Here is a 23,202-nt window from a genome sequence, read left to right on the forward strand (position 1 = left end):
AAATTCAATTGCAATAACTACGTTTGCATATGCATATTTATAGCAAAATATGTAGAATTTTAAATACTTTGCACTAAAACGTCAAGATTTAGACAAGATTCTGTGGTTTGGTGGTTTAGTTGCTCTTTAATTATATTTCTGGTTCGGTTGGAGGGGAATTTATATGCTGCTAGGCCTCGTAAATTTGGTGCTAATCGTTGTTATCTCAGCAGCTACTGGTTTGACCCGTGATAGTCAGATTTCTGGAAGCAAACGAGCGCTCGGAGAACGGCGTGACACGAAGCACACAGAAATGTACAATCCATGTAAAGAAATACATGGAAACAATGAGGGAGTGGACCGAGCGGGGGAAGGAAACAGCTTGTGCAGTTATGAGTCAAGGTCTGGTTCAGGGTTCAGAGACTGAGAAATAATCTCCCATTTATCAATTTATCAATCATCTCAATGTCTCCTGTTAAAGCTGCTTTAGCAGAGTTTAAGAGAAGACTGACAACACGGCTGTTGAGGCTCGTCTGTATAAAATACTGGATGCAAATCACCAACCAGTGAAAATCCCTCTTGTTATTATTAAACCCTTATTTAAATCCCTTTGTGATTGTAGAATCTCTTTTTCAAGGGCGCCCCGGTTTCAAATAAAATCATTATTTCTAACAATATACACACAGAAGTTATAACACATAAAACCAAATAAAAGAGATTTTGTGATGAGGAGCTGCAAGAAGACTATAAGTGGGTTTCCATCCACTGCTGTTGTGAGCGAGATAAACAGCTGGTGGCGCTAATTTGTTTGTTGTTTTTGTGTTTTTGTTTTTTTTACTCAATTTTTTAAGATAAGATGCATCTTTATTGATCGCCCATAGGGGAAACTCAAATCAATACTGCAGCACAGGGGAATGTATTACAAAGAAAAAACATAAGAATTATATATAAAATAAATAGAATAAAGTCTGAGAGTTTTCAAGGTTTTCTGTGAAAATAAGCATAAAAATAGATGGACCCATTTAAATAATGAAGCCTATTAATGAAGTTTGTTCTTCGAAAGGAATAGTTCTGCTCTCTTATTGAGATACTGCAAACAACCAATCTTGAAAAAAGTTTTTAAACTACACTTAAACTTCAGATTTTGTATCAATCAAATCAGAATCAGAGGGTGGAGGGCTACCTGGAGGTGTCTGAAGGAGAGGAGGTTAAAAGCTGGCAGGCAGACAGGTGAGGTGTGGTCATGAAGCAGAAGAATTGCAATTACCCAGAAGCATAACACGTGAAACCATTCATCTGAGTTATTCAGCTTGAAACCCGTACTGAAAATATAATATAAATGATGAAAAGATGAAGTCAAGAAGCATAAATAGAAAAAACAAAATAAAGACAGCATGTACAATATACTGAGATGGAAGCTGTACAGTTCATCAGAAAGATCACAGTATAAAGACTATTTACAACGTGCAAGAGAACTTTACTATGTGACATTAATGTAACGTGTAGTTGTTAATTAATGAGCCTTAGAGTTGCTGGGAGGTTCATTTTTCTTATTGTTGGACAGACTCAGGCTGTAATTCCAACTGTTTCTTGTCTTTGTGCTAAACAGAACTAACCAGCTTCTCGTGGTAGCTTCACATTTAAAAGAAATAAGGATATGTCAACCTTTTCTTTCACAACCTTCCTCTGATGACAAAAACTTGGCTTCGATAACTCAGAACTTTCACTGGGCTGAACTCCCAACCCTGAAACCTGTGAAACTGAACAGATTGCCATCATAAGAGTCTGTGCAGTTCACAGTCACACTCAAAATCACTGAATATGAACATTAGCCATGTGTCGTCACTGCCATCTGTTACCGTGGAGATGGACATGGAGTAAAGAAGCTCATTAGCATGTGAGCGGTGGAGGGAAGATGACTAATCCTGTCTTAACCATCATCCTCATCACTGACTCAACGGCGCTGAAGATGCTCATTGACTTGTGATTAGCATGTTAGCCTCACACGCTTCAGGAGCTAAATCAACCTCCCCCACTCACTCAGTAAAGCACACAGGTCTAAACAACATTATGATGCATATATTTAATGCATTAATCAGTAGTGGCACTTGAAAAAGGCGGAAGGAGGCACTTTGAAAAAGAAGATTTGTTGTCTGGAAATCCTAAATGCAGAGCTGAGCTGTTTGCAGCCTACACTGTTATCGTGTGAAAGCCAGGCTGCGTGTGAGAGGAGAAATCATGCTGCCAAGTTCCTGACTATGTAATGCACATTGCAGTGACTGGGAGAAGGATTTAGATCTTCTACTTAGGTAAAAGTAATACCACACAGTGATAATGCTCCAGTCCTGCATCCAAAACCAGCGAGTAAAAGTATGTAGGAATTATCAGTAATAAGTAAAAGTACTGATTATGCAGTAAAACGCTCCCTGTCAGTGTCTTATTATTACTGACTTATGCAGGGGTGGCATGAAGAGTGTGTCTTAGTTTTAGAGTCATTCCGAATTTATGTAATTCCAGTACTGTTTAGGGACCCCAGTGTGCAGGAATATTCAAATACACTAGACGAATTTATACCACATGCAAAACAACAGCATTGTTTTCCCCCCAAAAGTGCATGAAATCTCTGCTAAAGGGGAGACATGCGGGTTCCCATAGAACCCATTTTAATTCAGATATCTTGAAGTCAGATGTCAAAGGCATCCCTTTAAAAATTACCAGTACTATTATTGCTACTAGTAATGCAACTGTTCAATCTAATACAGTAGCATAACCATGGACAGATGACCTGCTGAGGGGCACATACTAACTCCAAATTTTTTATATTATTGATATTAAATTACCATTTAAAACCGAGTTGACTCACAATAAATCTACAGCTTTTGGGATCCCTGAGGGACTTAATGACAGACAGGAGGCACAGCAGGACTGTATTTATTTAAAATTAGGGCATAGAGTAGAATATAAATGATTATTTTTGTCACTAGAGGGCAGTCTTACACCAGACTGCGCTGCTCTACTGTCAAGGTTTGTGGATGTCTTCTGGCATCCTGGGATGTAATGGAAAAATAGAAATGCTTGTGACCTCAAGTGGGTTAGGAGACAGCAGAAATGCATAAGAAAAGAGGGTTTCCTCTTAAAAATGCCTAATTTAGATCTACATTTTGCTTACATCTATGCTGCAGGGATGTGTAAATATGGCAACCATGTAAATAAGTATGGTATGAATTTAGATACCTCTAGTTACCAAATACAGGGAGCCAATCAAAATATGAAAATGAACCATAAAACAAAAAAAATAAAGCTTTGAATTTAGACCTATGCTGTCCACCCTTGTTCGTCACAGTAACCTGCTCGGGGAGAATCTCTTAAATACATCAGTTGTGTGTGCGTGTGTTTATTTCTTTATTGATTTTAAATGTCCTTGTTGCACATGCTGGCTTGCATCATGCTTTGATGATTTTTGGGTCAGTGCGTCACACTGCGGCTCATGAGGAATCATCTCAGGTTAGACTGCTTTGAAATATAATTGCCCAAACCAAGGTCAGTGCTACGAGGGCAGCGGCCCAGAGGCAAAAGGAGAAACTACTGTATTTCTCTCTCAACGGCTGCAACACTCTAATAAGATACCAGATCTGGAGATTGTAGTAGCCTGCATGTGGATGCCTGTACTGCCTTTTTAGCCTTGTGTTTGGCTGTACTGTGTACCGCAGCAAAAGTCCACAATTCCAGGATTTAACATGTTTAGACGCGCTTTGACCTGAACGTATCACAACTACACAGATTCTGTCTCAGTTCAATTTCCTGCCATTGTGAGCGTTCGGCACAGACAGGCGGGCGGAGTGAATCATGCAAAAAGTCATCATTTTAAAACTGTCTCCTCGTGACATGACGTCATTAAACAGCAAGAGGAGGGGTCTGTCTGAACTCCCATGAAAGCAAAAACATCATACCTCTGTTTACATTACCTCAACCATTATGTTATTGAATGGTGATGAGTATTATTTCTGTTATCGTTAGTGTAACCACACCAATCTGTCCCCAGCAATATCCAGTAGAATTTATGTTAAATATGCCCTTTTTTTTTAGCACTGTCTCTTGTTATGTCCAATTTATTTCCTGTTGTTAAGAAAAACATGAACAATGTGACTCCAGGTAGCGCCCAGCATCGTTAAGTGTGGCCAGCTTGGTGACTTTTCAGACTCTCTTAACGACATTATATCTAAAAGGCCGCTCTTCTATTACAAAATGTATAATTAAAGTCAGTGAACAGTGAACAGTAAGCAACCTAAAGTAAATGAAGTGGAGGGGAGCAGCCGTTATCTCAGGGAAATCACAGAAAGCTACGTTTTAAATGTGCAAACTTTCATAAATATCAAAGAATTGTGGGATGTCTTTACCATGGTTACGCCCTTGAGGTTATATTACATTAACTCTTCCTCTTTGTAATGGACTTACAACGATGCACTCTCCCACTAGTGGAGCGCTACAGGCAGCATTCTGGGTCGGCTTATTTCAGACAGCTGAAACGTTGCTGTTGTTTGTTTGTTTTCTAAAATCCACAGTCAATAACTTACAACCCCCCCGCCCCCCATCCCCAGAGATAATTCTGTGCAGCAGCTTAAAGTAGTATTCATGGTCAAGGTTGCTTTCATTGTGTCCTGGAAGAAAAAGAGGGAATTGCTGCATAACAAAGAGGATTTCAGTTTATTTTATTTATTTATTTATTAAATAAATACATTTTTTTAACCAGTATAACAGCCCTATTAAAAAAGGGATGTAACAAGAATGACACCGGATCTTATAAAATATCTCATGGCAAAACATAAAGTAAAAGGTGATAATAAAGGACACAGAACTTATCATATCATACTATATATTGTATTTTGAACTTCAGGAAGTTACATTTTCCCCTTACAAAGACGCCAAATGAGATATTTTCATCTTCCAGCAATTACCATCCATTACCATAAAGCTAATAACCGTCATTAGCACTGTAAGCATTCATCACTGCATCCATCAGAACAGCAGGTACCTTCAGTTTCTACCACATGCCAGCCGTCTTTATCACCCCAAAATAAACATTATGTGATGCCTTCACTTCCCAGCGGTTCTACGGGAACCGGCCACATGCTGTTCAGTAATGACACCTTCTCCCTCGTTATTGAAATGATCATCATTTAGGAAAAGTTTCATCCATTTCACCCAGTTGTAGGGCTAGGCCTGCATTGTCATAGGTAATTTAATTCAGAAATAATTAAAAAAACAAACACAAACACAAATTAACATATTTGAACAAGAATCACATGAAAGTTCCTGTTTTTTTTTTTTTTTAACTTACTTGTAATTAACGTTTTTGTGAGTAAGTTCGAAGGTAAATACAGAGAAAGCTAGAAAAACAAAACAAGCAGCTGCTCAGTTAATCGCTGGCCAGTCAGAGTTGGTCAGAGTTGGTCCAGTATGGCGCTTCATAAAAAGCACTGAGAGAGACAGAGATAAGGAAGGGCTGAGCAGCTCTGTAAGGGCTCTGACTAATAAAAGCTTTTCTCTTAATCAGTAATGAACTCTGTGATCCGTGGCTTCTCTCCAGGTTAAAATGTGGGAGAGTCGAGGAGAGAGAACGCGAATGTGTGCGTGCAGATGTGGAGACAGTCGATGTGGAAAAGGTCTTGTGTCTGTTGGGTAGATTTACAGTAACGGCCAGCTCAATGTTAGCACAAAGACTGAAAACAGCTGGCTTTGTCCGAGATAAAACACCTCCCAGCACCTCAAAAGCTTGCTAATTAACACATTGTGGGTCAGTTTAAGCCTAGTCCCACACTAAAACGGCTGTTTGAGCTGTCTCACCTCAAAGTGACCTTGCAAGGGTGTGGAGCATTAGAGCTTTTCCTGAGTCTGCCGGGCACAAACCAACTATAAAGTGCAATTCAATGAATGTGGGCACTGCAGTGATTGGCTGTATAGATTGATCGTATGTTTCCCATTAAGTGTCCATCAAGCACATGGAGTTGCTTTCACATTGCACCACTTCAGCTCGATGAGATGCATTTAATGGGATTATTATGTTTGTTCTGTTCAGTTTGGAGTGATTCAAATATCCAAATGAAAAAACATTCTTCTTTTTTTTTTACATCGTATTGTTCACCACGGCTTTCTCTTATATCATATCACACATATCCCGTTCAACCTTGAGAATATTCACCATTTCATGCTCAGTTTTCTGGCTATTTTCCATTTATGGTAATCTTTTCTTGTTCTCTGAATTCGCTGCACATTCCTGCCAAAACATCCTTTTTCTTTTGATCAGCAGCTGTAGTGTGATTCCATACTTTTACTTACTGCTACTTTTATAGTTTTTGAACAATTATTTTTGCCTTTGCTATTGTTTTGGCTCCAGATTCACACCAGTAATGCATGTGCCCATACTTAAACCTAATGAGTCTTAGCACAGGTGTTCTCACTTACCTCCAGAACTCCATAGTCTCCAAATGTAACCCACATTCATGAAAAGTACTTAAACAAATTAAGGTGTACTCCTGGCTTAATCTGAGCCCTGCCTTCTCAACTTTTGTTAAGTTTTTGTATTTCCATTCCAGAGTTCACAATGTTTCCCCCAGCGTTGCAGCACCTCTTTACTTTATAATTGATAATCTGTCTAAGCATGTTGAGTTGACTTTGAACTCCCGCTGTGCTGCGAGTCGATGTCGTCGTTTGAATCCCCTCCCTACGGACTGAAACCCCTCCGGGATTTTCCCTGCTGTCTGTCAACCTTCCTGCTGTTTGACGATACCTCGATTTATAGATGTCACACATCTGCAGGTTCTAATCGTTTTACAGGCAAATTTAAGATCTTTGAACAGTGGGGCTTAAACTGAATTATGGGGTAGGTTTTCACCCTCTGCAAATACAGAATACCTGGGGATCAAGGCATGTCAGTGTACAAATCATTTATCTTTATTGACTATTTTGACTTTTAGGGGAATTAAAATTTCTACCCCTTATTGATAAATGATTGTCTCTGAGTGGATGTCAAGGCCTGTTTTAAGTAATGAAGTCATTGGTTTGATTGGCAAACAAAGGCAATAACATACACTGATAGAAAAAAAAACATAATTTAATTACATTTTTCTTTTAAACCCACTTTAATGTGATTATCCTTTGAATTCCAGCTCAACAGGCCTCAGAGTCACCACCAGGCAAATTCCCCCCGACACACAATTAATAGATTATCAGACTAATGATGCCAAGAGAAACTGGGTTGACTGATTTTACTGATGACTGACACCATTTTTTAAGTAGTAAAATCAGAACAGAGAGGTTTTGTGAGTGTGTGCATGTGTGTGTGTGTGTGTGTGTGCCAGATGTCTGTTTACTCTGAATAGAAAAGCCAGACAGACAGACACGCTGGTGGCAAGAGCAGGAGGAGAGGCTATCTTTTACTTGCTTATTGTACTTTTTCTTTACTCCATTGGATTGCAGAACGAACGCATTTTTTTATGTTTTTGGACAATATTGCCCACCTGTGAGAAATAATTGGACTGGGGAAGAGAAGGGGGCGTCTCGTTGCTGCCGTGGTTTGGATGCTTCACATTTCAGTGTTTTGACTGGAGAGACGTCAACATGATGGACCCAGAGCTCAGGTTCCTGGAGGTGAGGTGTCAAATGCTCGTATTTATGGAAACCACAAGGCTGTGGCTCCTATGGAAGGTGTTGAGTGAGTGTTATGACATCCTAAAGTTTCCATGGAGAATCGATGGAGAACAGTGATATGTGTGTTTTATCGTAGAAGTCCCAGGAGTGAGACTGAGAAACAGAAACGCATCCTCTGGGACTCAAAGTGTGTCAGGACTCAGGCTGTTGTTGTGCGTGAGTGAGTGATGAATGGGACGCAGGGTGTGCTTCTGTGAGATTTGAACACAGGATGTTGAGGTTGCATGGTGCACTGTTGAGCCAATGGAAAAACAGGACACACTTGTCTCAACAAGCTTTTGTTTTCAGCTAAAAATATGTTTTATTGAGGAGGTAATTCAGTTCCTAGCTGATAGTGAAGTAAAGAAAACTCTAAATACATGAACGAAACAAGAGGTGATGAAGAGATTGTGTCCGTGGGTCTTAATCTGGCCTCGGCGGCTTTTCCAAACAGCAAAATAGGAAGATAATACAATTTGTGATGTCATTTTGGTTGGACTTTTCTTGATCAATCGATTAATTGTGTCTATAAAGTTTTAGAAAATAGCGAAAAAGATCCCTAGATCTATCCATCCATCCGTTTTCTGCCCTTGTTGGGGTGCAGGTCACGGTGGCAGCAGGCTAAGCAAGGTAGTCCAAACGTCAAATGTATAATCTCTTCAGTGTGTTTTGGGTCTACCTGGGATTTCCTACCAAGGATGCATCCTGTTGAACCGCCCGGATCAACTCTACTGGCTCCCTCCGAATGTCTGAGCTCCTTCTCCTCTGGAGGAAACTCATCTTGGTTCCATACGATCCACGCTACGCAAAGTGTCCTCCTCCTTTGCTACTTTTCTCCGGTTCCTACTTGGGAATTCCAAGGTGTTCCCTGAGCAGATGTTCTGCGTCTGCCTCAGGCGTAAGCAGAGGGAGGGATGACGCGGTATTCATTTGAATATGGGGATGATGGTGCATATTGTCCAGGAAGGCTTTCATAGTGCTGCACTTGTTTGTAAGTTTGAACCTATCCTGACGTCACCCATTGGTTTGTGGGGTACTGGTTTTAAAGCCTCGAGTTTGGCGTTATGGTCGCCGCCGTTTGTCGGAGCCAGCGGAGGTGACGTACTGCGAGTTGAGCTGCTCTCATTGGCTGCGCAGTTTCAACTCGTCCGTAGCAGCAAACAATGCTTTGTATTCACACACGACCTCGTGTTAAGACCATAAACTCATTAGGAAACTGTTTACTGAGCTCATAAATAAACAAACCCCTTTAAATGCATTAAAAAGTATCAAACCTGTTTTTAAAATCATTCATTCTAGTTGCTGAGGAACTGGCTTTTACTGGTATATTCAGAGTCAGTATTTCACACATTTCCAGACTCTTTCTCCTGCTGGGTAAATCCTTTCTGACCCAATCTGCAACCGGCGCTGACTAGAGACACATTTCTCACTGAGTTGGACCCTGGACTCTGGTCTTTGGGTCTAACAAAGACATCTGCAGTCACGTAAACTAATATGACTCTGGAGTCCCTCCAGGTCGAGGCGTCACACAGTGAACCCCCATCGGCAAAATGAACCACCCTGCAGTTTTTTTCTTAGGAATAAATCAGCTTTCTTTGGATGCTTGGCTGACTGAAGACCAACCAGGGCCTCAGGCTGGTTAATGGGTCACTCTGTAAAACACTGACCTACTTCTTTTTAGGTCGAGGTAGTGGATCATCTTTTACATCAGCACAAGATGCTCCTTTATTGATCCTTATATATATATATTACATTTCAATTTGGCACTCACCGCTGTCCAGTGACACAGACATGTCAGTGTGTTTTTATTTCAATATTTAAAAATATAAAACAAGACAATAATTATGATAAAAATCTAATGATAAAACACTTTATTTCCCCCATTTGCACTATATCCCAGTGTCTGACTGTGTCTCATGGCCTTTACACATTTGATAGCACAGTGTGTGCAACTACTATTCTGCATTCACATGGCTGTCATTATAAATTATTAGTGTTTAACATGATATCCGGTTTGCCATCTGCATGGATCCATGTGAATGCAGCATAAGTCATGTAAGCCTTTTATAGCTATCGAGTAAAAACAACAATTTTTGGTAATTTATTCGTGATCTGCAAAGCTTACTCCAACGTTTGTTTTGGAAACTGTATAAAAAAAACCCTGTTCATATAGATTAAAATATCCACGTGTATTATCATGGAGATGACTAATATGTTTTGCAGGTACATGGCTTTTATCTGCCAGCAGCACTACACTCCCACACACAGATTATTGTCTTTGTGCCTGTGCTGTTTGCAATTTTGCATTTCTATAAATGGACGTTCAGGCCTTAAGGAGATGTAGAGCATTCACCAAACACAATGAAATATAAATTCATATTCAAGGACTTTAAAGGCTAAGTAAAGTCTTATTTATTGATTCTCTTAGGATTGTTTAAGACTGGGGAGGTGAAAGAAAGAGATGAAAAGTCATGCTTTTTTATGGCTCTTTGTGACTGGAGGAAAAACTCTACATTACAGACGCTATTAGTATTAAATAATTTCTTAACATGGATGAAGGAACAGCACATGTGCAGCCCAGCATCAGGCTACCAAATGTGAGGACTATATACAAGCCATCCGATTGGATTTGTTTGTCCCGACATCACCAACCTATCTGCAGGGGTTACTGTGGTAACGACGTAGGCATCAGTGCCCAACTATGCTGGTGAAAAAGTGTTTGTATGTAACAGGTTTAACAAACTGCTCCAAATATGTGACAGCACAGAAGTAGCTAATAAAGGCTTTTTAAATGATGTTCCATTACCTCATTTTTAATTTGGTGACCTGTCTGGGTTTGAATGGGTGTGTTGCTGCTTTCAAACTAATTCTTAAATGACTTTGTTAATACATATTTCATGAGTGATAGTTGATTGGCGTTGGTAAATGGACCTTGGGCACCAAAAAGTTTGAAAACCACTGGATTAGATTATAATTAAGTGAAGACGTGCCTTTGAAATGAACAGAGGAAGAGAAGCAGTGAAGCACTTTTTCCTCCGCGTTTCCAGACTTTAACCTGCTCTTATCTGCACTTCGCCTCAGATCCTTCTGGGTCAATTAACCCACTTAGAAGCCTTCCTTATCTAAAAAACTCTTTTCTACCAAACCTCCGAAGTTCCAGACTCAGAGCCCTGCAGGTTTTCATCCTGGCAGCAGGTTAATTACATTCACCTGGCGTCCCACGTGTACGTCAGTCCCTGATTAGACAGCAGGAGCAAAACCCAGAAGGGTTTGCAAGACCTGAGGAGGAGGAATCTCAACTGTCTCGGCTCGTGAAAACCAGGTGCTGCCCACTCTGGTACAGGCTGCAGAGCTTTGGGTGCTTTGCGAATATAACAGTCTTTGTTTTTCCACTGGAAGATGATGCATCTGAGCGTTGATCCCAGAGGTCTGAAGGTTTGGTTAAGGCCAAAGTGAAATTGGTGTTAGAAGGTCTCAATGCAGCGAAGGAAAGAAACATCCTCAGGTTGTTGTGTTCGATTTCTAGAGGAGGCTACTTAATATTTTACGAGAAAAGCACACAGAAAAAAGGAAGGCTGTAAAAAAAACATGATGATAAAATAGTTTATTTCACTATGCAATAAATCAGATCACAGTGGCAATAAAACACGTCATTTGGTTAAACATGAGAGCCGGTGCACTAAAATATCCATAAATGCACAAACTATGTTGCAGTCTAGAGACTGTGGAGGAGATTTCCGCCTTGGGGACATTAGTGAACTTCCCAAATACCAGCAGAGGTCAGAAACAGAGAGAGAGAAAGAGAGAGAGAGAGAGAGAGAGAGAGAGAGAGAGAGAGAGAGAGAGAGAGAGAGAGAGAGAGATCATTTCCATTAGGATCTCTGGTTCTGCCTGTTAAATATTTAATGGTGAAGGGAAGAGTGTCCAGCCAGAGCGTTGAGGAGCTTTTCCTCCCTCTTCTTCTGTTCCTGCCTCCTCTCTTCTACCTGCCTCTTCTCTTCCATCATCTTCGGCCTCTCTCTCCCTCTCTCTCTCTCCGTCCATCCTTCAGTTTGCTCATTATTGCTTCGACCGACTGCTTTCCTTGAGAATTTTCTTTTAACGATCTGTTGCCATTATCACCGCTCCTTGACCTCGAGCTCGCTCAGGTTTGCAAGATTGTCCAGTTCTGAAACGAATTCACAGAGAAGAAATTAGTTTTAAATTTTTTTTTGTGGAAGAAAAGAGGTAGAGAATTAGTGCACCTGGACCAAAGATAGATAAATATTCAAGGGGTGGCAGAAATATATGCTGATTTAATCACAAATAATCACATATATATATAAATATTAGTCCCCAAATGAAGTTATTTAACACAAAAACATTACATTATTGTGGCGTATTAGTCAAGCATTGAATAGAAATATCTACACATTTTTCCAAACACACGTCTTTTTTCACTGAAGGCTATCACTTCGTCTAAAAGCTGCCTACAACAGATCATTCAATTCATTTTGCTCAAGTACTGTACTGAAAAGGACAAATCAATAAGCACAACATTAGCAGCTTCTGAGCATTAATACCAAACATAAATCAAACTCACCTCAACAACCGCTGATGCCATTTTGCTCCAGAACGTTCACCACACACATCCGCTTGAGGTGGAGAGGGTGGGAAACGTGGAGGGCCATTGGATCTTTAATGACCAGAGTGAGTCAAGACGTTGATTTAACATCTCATCCAACAAGGACGGCATCTCCTACTGCGCTGCACTGGGGATTTTATTAGGAACAGCGGGAAGACTGCCCCCTACTGGCAACCTTTCCTAGGCGGTCTCCCATCCAGGTATTAGCCAAGGCCACACCTGAGTATTTATGCACTTTACTTTACATATTCTCAAGAACCATAGTTTTAAAAGTTATAGAATATGGAGTGGTAGCTTAAATATGCCGTTATTGTGGAGGTTGGCAGACGTAGCAACTAAGGGGAGGGCGTGGCTTAGCGATCTGTCATCAGCCTTTAAAGTTGCCCTTATTCTGTCTTTATGGGAGCATGTGGAAGTATATGTATAGCAGAAGAAACGCACACGTGAGCAGATTAATATCCGCAGGCTGGTTTGTCTTTTACCGTCCTCCTCCTTCATTTCCCCACCTCCTGTTATCTTCTTTATTTTTGGATTGGCATAGTGTCTATGTGTGTGTGTGTGTGTGTGTGTGTGTGTGTGTGTGTTGATTGTGGGGTTTTGTGTCTTCGGGGCTTTCTCTGTGACACCTATCAATTTGCATCCAGTCACTTGGCAGCAGGAAAGGCCAGCTGGTTACTGATCTGCTCGATTGTCTCGCTTCACTTTCCCCTCCGGAGGGATTTCAGATGCAGCCCGGGTTCATTCTCCGATGACACGCCGAGCTCTAATCCTATCATTTATTTCCGAGGGATATTCTAACGCGAGATATCGCGGAAGGAGCTCTCGGTCCCTGAAGTGATATCGTAGGAGTAGTAGAGTGACGTCATCAGAGGTAAAAATACCACAGAGTGTGAGACGCACTGTAAGTCCCTATGGGGAGATCACATTGCTACACAAACATTAATTCACTATAGGAGCTTCCAGTTTGGTGTTAGAGACTAAAAGTTCTGCTAAGAATGTGATGGGATACTAATTAATTTAATCACAGGATTAATTAAACCACAGACGTGATTTTTTTTTTGTTTAATTAATGATTAAAAATAATGGCTGAAGTTTTAACTTGCTTTAACTTCTTGTTGCCGCTTTAATTAATTGGGGACTGATAATGTGTTATAAAGGCACTTTTGAGAGAAATAGTTCCTCTTTAGCTGCTGGTGCATTCTCCTGTTTATGTTTAAGTTCTGTACTTTAAGGTAAGACTTTATTGATCCTGTATAAAGTAAATAGCTCTCCTTTAGTCGGGTGCAGCATTAAACACACACACATTAATATTCTGCACAATAAAGGATTTTACTTCTGGTACTTTAAATATAAGTTGATGTTTTGTTCTTTTATTTCTCTACAAGATCTGATGGTGTCATTCTTATTATTATTATTGTTATTAATAATAAGTAAAAGCTCTTCACACAGATTTGATTTTCAGCACCACGGACAGCGCTACATTCAACCCGGATGTTTCCATTGATTAAGAAAATAAAAGCCCATGACAAACACTGCATCAGTTTTCATGCTATATTTAGGATTTGCACCTTACTGATATTTAATAATTGCATTCATTCCTACTTTGCACTGCAACTGCTGCACAACAATTAGTAAATTACGTAATAAAGTTTAATATTATCTTATCTAACCTTATCTTATATTCATTTTTGAAAAACCATATAGGCCTAATAATCAACTTTAAGTGCTTGGTAATGAAAACAAAAGAGAAAAAGTGAACAATTAAATGCAAATACAATCAGAATCAGAAAGTTAAAGAATTATGTCATGAATGTTTTGTATATTTAATATAATGGAAACAGTGGAGGAGTGAAATCAGACGTAACATATAACATATAATCGTCAAGGCTTCATGGGGGGTTTGGAAACCTTCGTGATTTTTTGTAGCATAAGAAAACTTACGCTGCATACTCAGCAGGAGGATTTTATATCAGCATTTCACTCATTACTGTGAATAAAACTAAAGGAAACTGTAGTTTTTAAAGTTTATATTATTATTTAAGATCTAAAGAAAAGAGAAACCGGGGAAGACCTGAACATTATTATTAATTTAGGCTATTGAAAGCAAATATATTACACTTTTTTTTTTTTTAAATGAGGAAAACTCATCTCTGATCAATATTGACAGGACATAATCAGCTTTAAATCGATCCAAATCATTAGTTTTACACAAACCTCCTGTAGTTATTGTGTTCACCTGTCATAAAAAGATTGGAAACTAATATAACATAATTCACAAAGGCTTTTTTTTTAATGTTCAGAGTGTTTGACAGACACACAACTGTGCGGTCATTTCACAACAAAATGTAGGTTTTTGGACTGACATTTATTTTGAAAGTCACACCGGGAAGTCGCCCTGGCGGTGATTTCCGGCAGCTTGTCGCTCCTCCCGGCTGCTAAACAGACGCTCCGACAGGTTCTGGATGTTATTACCGGGGAGAGCTGCTGCACTGAGCGGCAGGACCGTGGCTCCGGTGCAATGACAGCATCCAAAGACCCGACCAAGAAGAAACCGAAAGAGGGGCAACAGGATGAGGTACTGAACCCAAAGCCCCACCGAGAGAGAGAGAGAGAGAGAGAGAAAGAGGGGTGTTTATTTCTTTCCTCTCAGCTGGGAGGAGATACATCTGTGCGGACAGGCTTCATCCTCTGGTACAGGGTTGGATGGAGCTCAGTTTTTATCTTATTTAATGTTTGCATGTTGATTTAAGTGGATTAAAAAAAAAAAAAAAAAAAAGCAATACTCCAGGATACAAATACTCTATTACAAGTAAAAAGTCCTGCAGTTAAAATATACTTAAAGAGACAAAAGTTATGCAGAATATAGCCAATTATAGAGCCAGATATTAGCCTTTATTGCTGAATTAGTGATGCATGAATGAATGAATGAATGGATGAATGAATTAATCTGTGTGAGCTGGTTTTTCCATCAGATTTCTGCTTCCAGGAAGATGTTGTGGCTGATTCTGTCTGTGTGAGAACTGAAGCTCTGTAATCTCATATTGTCTGAGGCGAGTTGCATAACAGAGATTCAAATAAAGTCGTTATCCACCACAGAGGAAGAACTATATAACCGGATTATAATTAACAATGTTTGACACTTTGTGCAGCTTCCATATAGATGGGGTTTAAAATAAGTCAAAAAAAAGTAGGAGATACAGAAATAGGACAAACAGATCAGTATTAAAAATAGTCCCAAATACTGGAAACAACTCTTTGGTATTTTATTTTGGTAAGAACATCCAGTTGCAGTGGGACACTGTTGCCAGGTTTGTCTCGGTCCACCAGTCTCAATGTCTGTATTTGGTTTCTTCCTCATTGGTTGAGTGTTAGACGTCCCCGTTGTTGTTGCTTTTCTTCCTCTGGGGCTGTAATTGGTTCAGATTGTGTCACGGCTGTGCTTTTAAGGTGGAGATTTGGATGTTTTTGCTCTTTTTTTGGGGATCTTTTCTGCTTTGTTTCTTTGGACTTTGAGGATGTTTGTTAAAATGTCAGTAGCGTGCAGGCTTCAGCTGCATTTCTCAGCCTGCCTGATGTTATATTGTAAAAAAAAATGGGTTAAATCCAGTTGTGGAAGAAGTATTCAGGCTGTTTACTGCGTATAACGACGCGCAAATAGTCCCCATGGAACAATAATGTTTGTCTAATATCAATATCATTTCCACCTTAAAATCCTTAAAAAGTGTGAAAATGAAAATGTTTAAACCTCCATAATAATGTGTGGTATATAATAAGCTTATCATAGTTTTTTTTGTGTAAAATATAAATATGAAAAGTAACTTATACTTATATCTGTGTGATCTTTATGTAAATGAGTATTAATGTGAAGTTTCTGTTAAGTATCTTGAAACTTGAGCTTTTTCTGAAAAATCGACATCCTTTTGTCGATCTATTTCTGTCTTTATCCCTTTAACTCTCGCTTTGTCTCACTCTCAAACACACACACACACACACACACACACACACTTGTAAACACGAACACCGTCACACATACTTGATTTCCTCGCTTGCTTTACTTTCCACTGAAGTGAGTCCGATCAACAGACGACTGTTGCAGTGGACTGTATCTGCTACAGCTCGCTCTCTCTCTCTCTCTCTCTCTCACACACACACACACACATCTTAACAAACAAACACACACACACACACACACACACACACACACACACACACACACAGAGTAAGCAGAGAATTAGCTCAGAGAGGTTGAACTAATACTCGGCGAGCAGTCGATGGCCCAGTGGTGTGCGAAGAATGCTCTTCTCACTGCTGAGTGTGTGTGAGTGTGTGTGTGTGTGTGTGTGTGTGTGAGAGAGAGAGAGAGAGAGAGAGAGAGAGAGAGAGAGAGAGAGAGAGAGCATCAGTCTTTCCTGCTTCATTAATTAAACAGTTTCCAGCTCGTCAGCGATACATGTGATACAGACTGTTGTGGACACATTGGTGCCTCTTATCTTCGGCTTCAGATGAATTAATTCAGGAGGGTTTTCTGATTATAATTCTTCGATTACACTGAAGGCAGAACTACACTGTAGTGAATCTGCTGCATATTACGGTTGCTGCGGACCATGTTTAGTTTTCATTAGTGGGGAAATGTACTTAAGTATAAATTCATACATTATTCTGCACAGTGAAGCTCAAACATTCAACTAGAGGAATAAGAAAAAAAAATGTTTTGAGTGAAAGGGGACTTAAAGTATTGAAATGTCACATGTTTTTAAGTGTTTTAGTGGTCAAACTCATGGGTTTTAATGTAGTTTGCTTACAATTTGGATCTTAATTGTGTAGTTTTGGCTTTTATTTCATTAAGTTATGGTTACGTTGTACTAGAGCTGCAGATATGGTAGAAAATAACATGTAATATCGAACAATATTGTATCGCGATATTTTATTTTGTGAAATTGTTAATTCTCAAAAACACTATAAATGTTTGTGTTTAAACCCCCAACAGCTGGATAGTAGTGTTGTAAATGTAAACTAAGGGGTTAAAATGTTGGATGTTACAGGGATTGTGATACATAAAACATACATACAGCACTTTAATACTTCATTATCACACTGTTTTGTCTCATATTTTACCTTCATCAACAAACTGCAACATCTGCCATTTGGATATTGCACTCAGCCACATTGCAATTTTGATAATATTTCTATTAATTAACCTTTTTCACCTTAATTTTCTCTTCCATATCAGAGTGACTAAGGTGGGGGACAGTTTAAAACACCACATACAATAAAGTAAAACGACTGACAGAGACCATGTTTTGCAGCCGTTGACAAGCTGCCAGTTTCTTACAATGTATGGGTACATTTTGCGACTTTACATACTTTGGTTTTGAAAGCTTTAACTGGTAGTGGAGTATATCCACAGTGTTGTATTAGTACTTGAACCTACTACAAGCTTTTAAGGGGTTATGAAACAGTCTCAGTTTAATACTTACGCCTTAATACGCCTCTATATGACCCACACAAGCACAAGACCTTTCTATATCGTTATTCTTAATGCCTGCGTTGAAATCAGTGACACAAGGTGGTTGAAACACTACCGCTTTTTTCCACAGGGGTCATCAGAATCAACAAAAAGTATCTGAATACTTAAGTGCTAGTTTGAAGCGGGACAGTTGTCTAAAAGCAAGTGACATATTGGAGAGTTTTCTGTGTTTTTGTCTGGTCCAAAGACTGAAGGTCTACAGTAGCCTATGTGTTTCTTGCTCGCCTCTCTAGATCAAAGTTTTACACGAGGAAACAAGTAGTTCTGCTGGAAAAGTCAGCATCTAGTCTGACTCGTCTGAGGTTTCACGCTGTCTTCCTTGAGGAAGCTCTCAGTCGTTCTCTCAAGCTTTGAAGAACGGCGAATTCAACACCGTGCGACAGCTACCTATTACAGTTCCCTGCTGTGTCGTTGCTGGAAATCGCCCACGCCCGTTCTCTGGCCACATCCGAGAATGTACCAGAAGTCTCCCCCTTGCATCATTTTCTCCTCTTTTCTTTCTCATTTTCAAGTCCTGGCTGCAGGTAACTTTCATCATCATAGCCTGAAGTGAGAGTGGAAAGATCAGTCCAGAGAAATGATGTAACGTCTCCGCAGCTGGGTCAGAGAGGCCATCAAATAAAAAGTTTTGGATGTCCAGGAGTCTTTAAGCAAACCTCTTGCCTTTGGTACAGATAAGAGCGTAATCTAAAAGGCTGGAAATTGTAAAATCAAAACCCTCAGATTAAATTTTTCACGTCAAGCCCAATTGTTTTCTTTTCTGCACAAAGAGCTTTACTCTGATGGCTCTTTTGGGCGGGTAATCACCGCTCTGTCTAGACAGGATGAACGTAAAGCTTCATAAGAGTCTGTCTCCTTTTCACTGTCGAGTTATTAGAGGAGCTGGACTGCAAAATTCAATTCATCTTGTAGTCAGATGCTGGAGATGGATGCCAGCAAGTCTTCTTGAATCATCGGTGAAATAGATTTTGTTCTGTTTTACATCGTCTGTCCTAAAATGACCGTGTGTTCAAACAATAACAAAAAATAACAGTTTCAACTAGAAATAGTTCATGTTTCCTTTCAGAAATCAAGTTGGCCTTTATTTTTCTTTCTTTCTTTTTGTTTAATATGTTAGTTTGAGAAGAGACTGTTCCCATATTGTTGTGTCAGGGCAGGAGAGAAGACACTGGAATCCAAATCAATCAGCAATATTTGGTTATGATGAAGAGAAGTAATACAAAGTTACAGTAATCAGTCCACAAAGACAAAAAGCACTCTCCAAACAGAAAAGAATAAATAAGTCAATGCTTTACATACTTAAAAAATAATAAAAGGTTCGCCTTTTGACACATTACCTCGTTGGTTTAATACTTATTGGCTAAAAATGTGTGTCAAAATAAGTAATTTCATTGGTTACATTTTCATGTCGTGACCTTTCAACACAAGGCTAATTTTAATATTCAAATGAGCTAGGTTGCTAGGTTACCACCAGGCTGTCAGTCAAGCTGTCAGCGACAGATAACGTAACGTGAGCTAACGTCGGTTGTTGGCGAAATTCGAAAAACTCATACTCAATGTATATACCCTTTATCTATCCAGATAAAAACATTAAGAACAGTTTCTGTATGATGTTTATTAGACCTATGTAATCTGAATTGGAAGAGCACGTTGTCATGAGCTGTATCTTGTATATTTATTATTAGCTATGTGGTATGTGTATGCACCTTATGTAATCTGGTGGAAAAACATTAAAATTTAAAACCGGATCATACCAAACAAATATCTGCTTGCGTGTCCCTGTGTAAGCAAAGTGTCCTCCTTTTTGATTTAAAGGAAATGGCCACCCTACCAGTGGGGCATCACAATAAAATGAGGCATAATGTGTTAATTCCACAATAGGAGATTTGTTATGTTGTTATCTAACAGTTTTGGTGTAAAAAGCCTGCATATATCGGTATCGGGTGATATCGGTATTCGGAAATTGAGAGTTGGACAATATCGGAATATCCGATATCGGCAGAAAAGCCGATATCGAGCATCCCTATTTTTATTACATTTTCATCCTTTATTTAGTCCAAATTAAACAAAAACAAAAATTAGAAACAGGACCAAGAGTCTACAGTTATGTTTGGTCTTCGTGAGCTAATGCTAACATGCTCATAGTGACTAAAGGCTGATTTATAGTGACATTGGTGTTTCTACGCCACTGTGTTGAGTTTCATCATTTCTTCAAACAATGACGACTGAAACTGAAATTCTGCATCGTCTCTCTCGCTTTGTGTTTAGTATCGAGTTAGTCTGCACACTAACATTTGCTGACCATGTTCAAAGATCTGGTATGGGTGCAACGATGATAAATAAGTTGTTTATTTCTGCGTGTGTGCAGGAGTTCGTGGACGTCAGCCCCGCGCAGAGGAACTGGAAGGGAATCGCCATCTCTCTGCTGGTGATCGTGGTGGTCTGCTCGCTCATCACCATGTCTGTGGTCGTCCTCACACCCGGTATGTGCTGCCGTTTTACTCTCCAGCGTTGTTCTCTGGAGATAAAGCTGTAAGAATAGGCTGTGTTTTGACTGTGTTTCCCCAGTGGAGCTCCCGGACAACAGCAGGTCCAGGCTGACTGTGGCTGATCTGTACAAACCGGAGTTCAGCGTTCATGACCCCGAGGCCACTTGGATCAGCGGTGAGTACATGTTCACTTCTCTGAGAGTTTTCATACTAAGGAGAGACATTACAGGCTGTAGTAGACGCATATTTATTACCTTAATTAAGTTATTTAAATACTAAATAATAATAATAAATCTATATTTTAATTCTTATTTCTTCCAACCTCACAAAAACGATACAATGGAAGTAGAACTTTACAAATCAACTCTTCGTTGCGAGTCAGAGTCATGGTTGGAGCCGCTGTAAAGCACCTGACCTCTGTTGGTCTCAGAGGCCGGTTCTTCAGACTTTTCCGCTGTGTTACCTGTCTGCATTGAGGCAGACACGGAGGTGTTCAGGAGGAGAATCAGGAGGTGAGGACGGTGCGACATTGAGAGGGAAGTGTGATGGTGATGTAACAGGAGAGGAGAACAGTGTGACTTTGAGAAGAAAAGTTGTGAGGTGACGTTTTTGTGAGAGTTTGAGGGGCGGTGTGTGAGTTTCTGCAGGCTGATTTGGTATTTTTATCTTGTGTCAGGTTTAGTTTGGGTGGAAGCAGGTGGTCAGGTCTGGCTGCTTCGTCGCCGACAGAAATGAGAAACGGTTTAAAGGTTCGACAGCTGGGTATTAACACCTTTGGCTAATTTCTCACTGAGAACGACTGCACTTCTCGAGGTACTTTTTTTTTTCTGCTCAAAGCTTGACGCCTTGAATTTTTGAGGAGGCGGAATTTAAAGTCGACGAAATAAATCTGAACTTGATTCCACCTGATGTGTTGGTCCTATTTTTGTAAAGGGAGTGTTTCTGTGCTCGTCTGTGTGTCAGAATTTGATTATTCACAGGACAAAAAAAGGCATTTATATGTACATACAGGGCTCGGGGAATGACTGATCAGGGGTACTCCAAAAATCCATCTCACAATTGATGACTAAAAGATGGTTGATTGTTGGTTGTCTGTCCCGACTTTAAGGGTCCAGTGTGTAGGATTTAGCATTCTAAGATAACAAAAACACAACGATTACCATATTCATGTGATTATATACCAGTAAAAACATGAATAATATATTCCATTTTTCAAACTCAAAATCTTAAGTTTTAAACTAATGATAATTAATGATGATTTAAGTTTTTCTAAAGAAGAAATTACCTTACCAAAAGGTTATAGGTCAGAATGTTTCTGTTTTTTTTTGTATATTTCAAAACTGAAAAGTTTGGCTTCAAACTTAAGAATTTAGTGAAGATTGTTGCCTTGAATTTATGAATTTTCTTAACAATTTGGCTCCAAATTAGCAGCGTGTAAACATGATTTCTATAAGAGACAAGACTGGATAAAACTGGTACGTGCTTGTCTAATAATAATGATAATAATCTTTATTTATTTCTTTTCAAAAACCAAGTTACAAAGTAACTTCACACAAGACAGCAAATTAAAGTCAACAAATTACAAGATCATTGTGATAAAACAGATTAAACCAGTTTAAATGAGTCGTTATTAGAATTGCTTTAGGTTAATTGTTCCCATCAAAAATACACTTAAAGAAACTGTTAAATCCTTCGTTCAAAGCTGGTTGTCGCTGACTTGTGAAATTATTGTCGATATTGTCCACATAAATTTATTAAACCCGAGGACTGACTTGAAAAAAACAAGTTCACAGAGCTTTGAGTAAAGGGTTCAGAGCACTGTGCTGGAGTGCATTAGTAGAAAATGAGAATCTCTCCACCTGAGGTTTCATTACAGACTCCAAACATTTGTCAGGTGGCCAGTATCAATTCCATATATATTAAAACCATTTATTCTCTAGGCTCACAGTCTCTGAGAGGAGCTGCTGCAAAGTTATAGCAGTGAATTCATCGAGGTCGAAGGAATCGTATACAGAAGTTCAGGCAGGTGAAAAACTAAAATTGGTTGTCTGAGTTCTGACAGAAAAGCGAAATTAAAATGTAAATTATTTAAATGAAAAACATTAAAATAACTAAAATTACAGTGAATTAAAAAAATAATTAATTAAATTATACATTTAAAGGCCCAGTGTGTAACATTTAGGAGGATCTATTGGCAGAAATGGAATATAACATTCATAGGTATATTTTTTTCTAGTGAATAATCATCTGTAAATAATGTTTTTGTTACCTTACTATGAGACATTTTTATCTTTATTATCTGCATTTTTCACACTTTTTATGGCCACCGTAGATTCTCTTTCACATTTGGAAGCGGAGGGTGAGGCGAGGGAGTTACAACGACACCACCAGATGCCACTAAATCCTACTGGACCTTCAAGTGTAGTTAAATTATATCCTTTTTTTAAAAGGCAAGCAAATTAAATCAATTTTAAAATTAAATGAAAATAAACTGATAAAAAAATATATTAAATTAAATTGAAAACTAGGTAAGCTGATTTTTTTGTTTTTCCTGTAGCTACTTTTAGCCTCAGGCTACACAAACTGGACACAGTTCATAAACACATAAACGAATAGAAGTGTGACTCCTGCTGACCTGCATATCCAAACACAGATGGCCTCACAGTGTCGTGTTCAATCAAGAGCACGACGGCCTGCAGGGACTCAAATATCCTCCCACCCTGTGATAAGCAACAATAACAACACATAATAATAATTATAATAAAATCAAAGTGCTTATTGGTACCAGTGTGCAAAAGCTTTAAACTAGATCTTCACTACAGGCAAGATCTGAGGTATTTCTGCTGGAATGTAATTAGCTGAATTTATCAGTTTTCCCCTGCATGCACTGCACACTT

General features: G+C 39.2%; 1 protein-coding gene across 1 annotated transcript in view; it reads left to right on the forward strand.

The window, feature by feature from the left end:
* Window positions 1-23,202, forward strand: part of LOC127378929 (inactive dipeptidyl peptidase 10-like) — a 60,775-nt gene that overhangs the window by 4,991 nt on the left and 32,582 nt on the right. The window contains exons 2-3 of the mRNA XM_051428310.1: window positions 20,185-20,299; window positions 20,385-20,480. Of these exons, the coding sequence (XP_051284270.1) occupies window positions 20,185-20,299; window positions 20,385-20,480 (211 nt within the window). The remainder of the gene's footprint in view (window positions 1-20,184; window positions 20,300-20,384; window positions 20,481-23,202) is intronic.

This window comes from Dicentrarchus labrax, unplaced genomic scaffold (genome assembly GCF_905237075.1).
Source record: "Dicentrarchus labrax unplaced genomic scaffold, dlabrax2021, whole genome shotgun sequence".
NCBI lineage: Eukaryota > Metazoa > Chordata > Actinopteri > Moronidae > Dicentrarchus > Dicentrarchus labrax.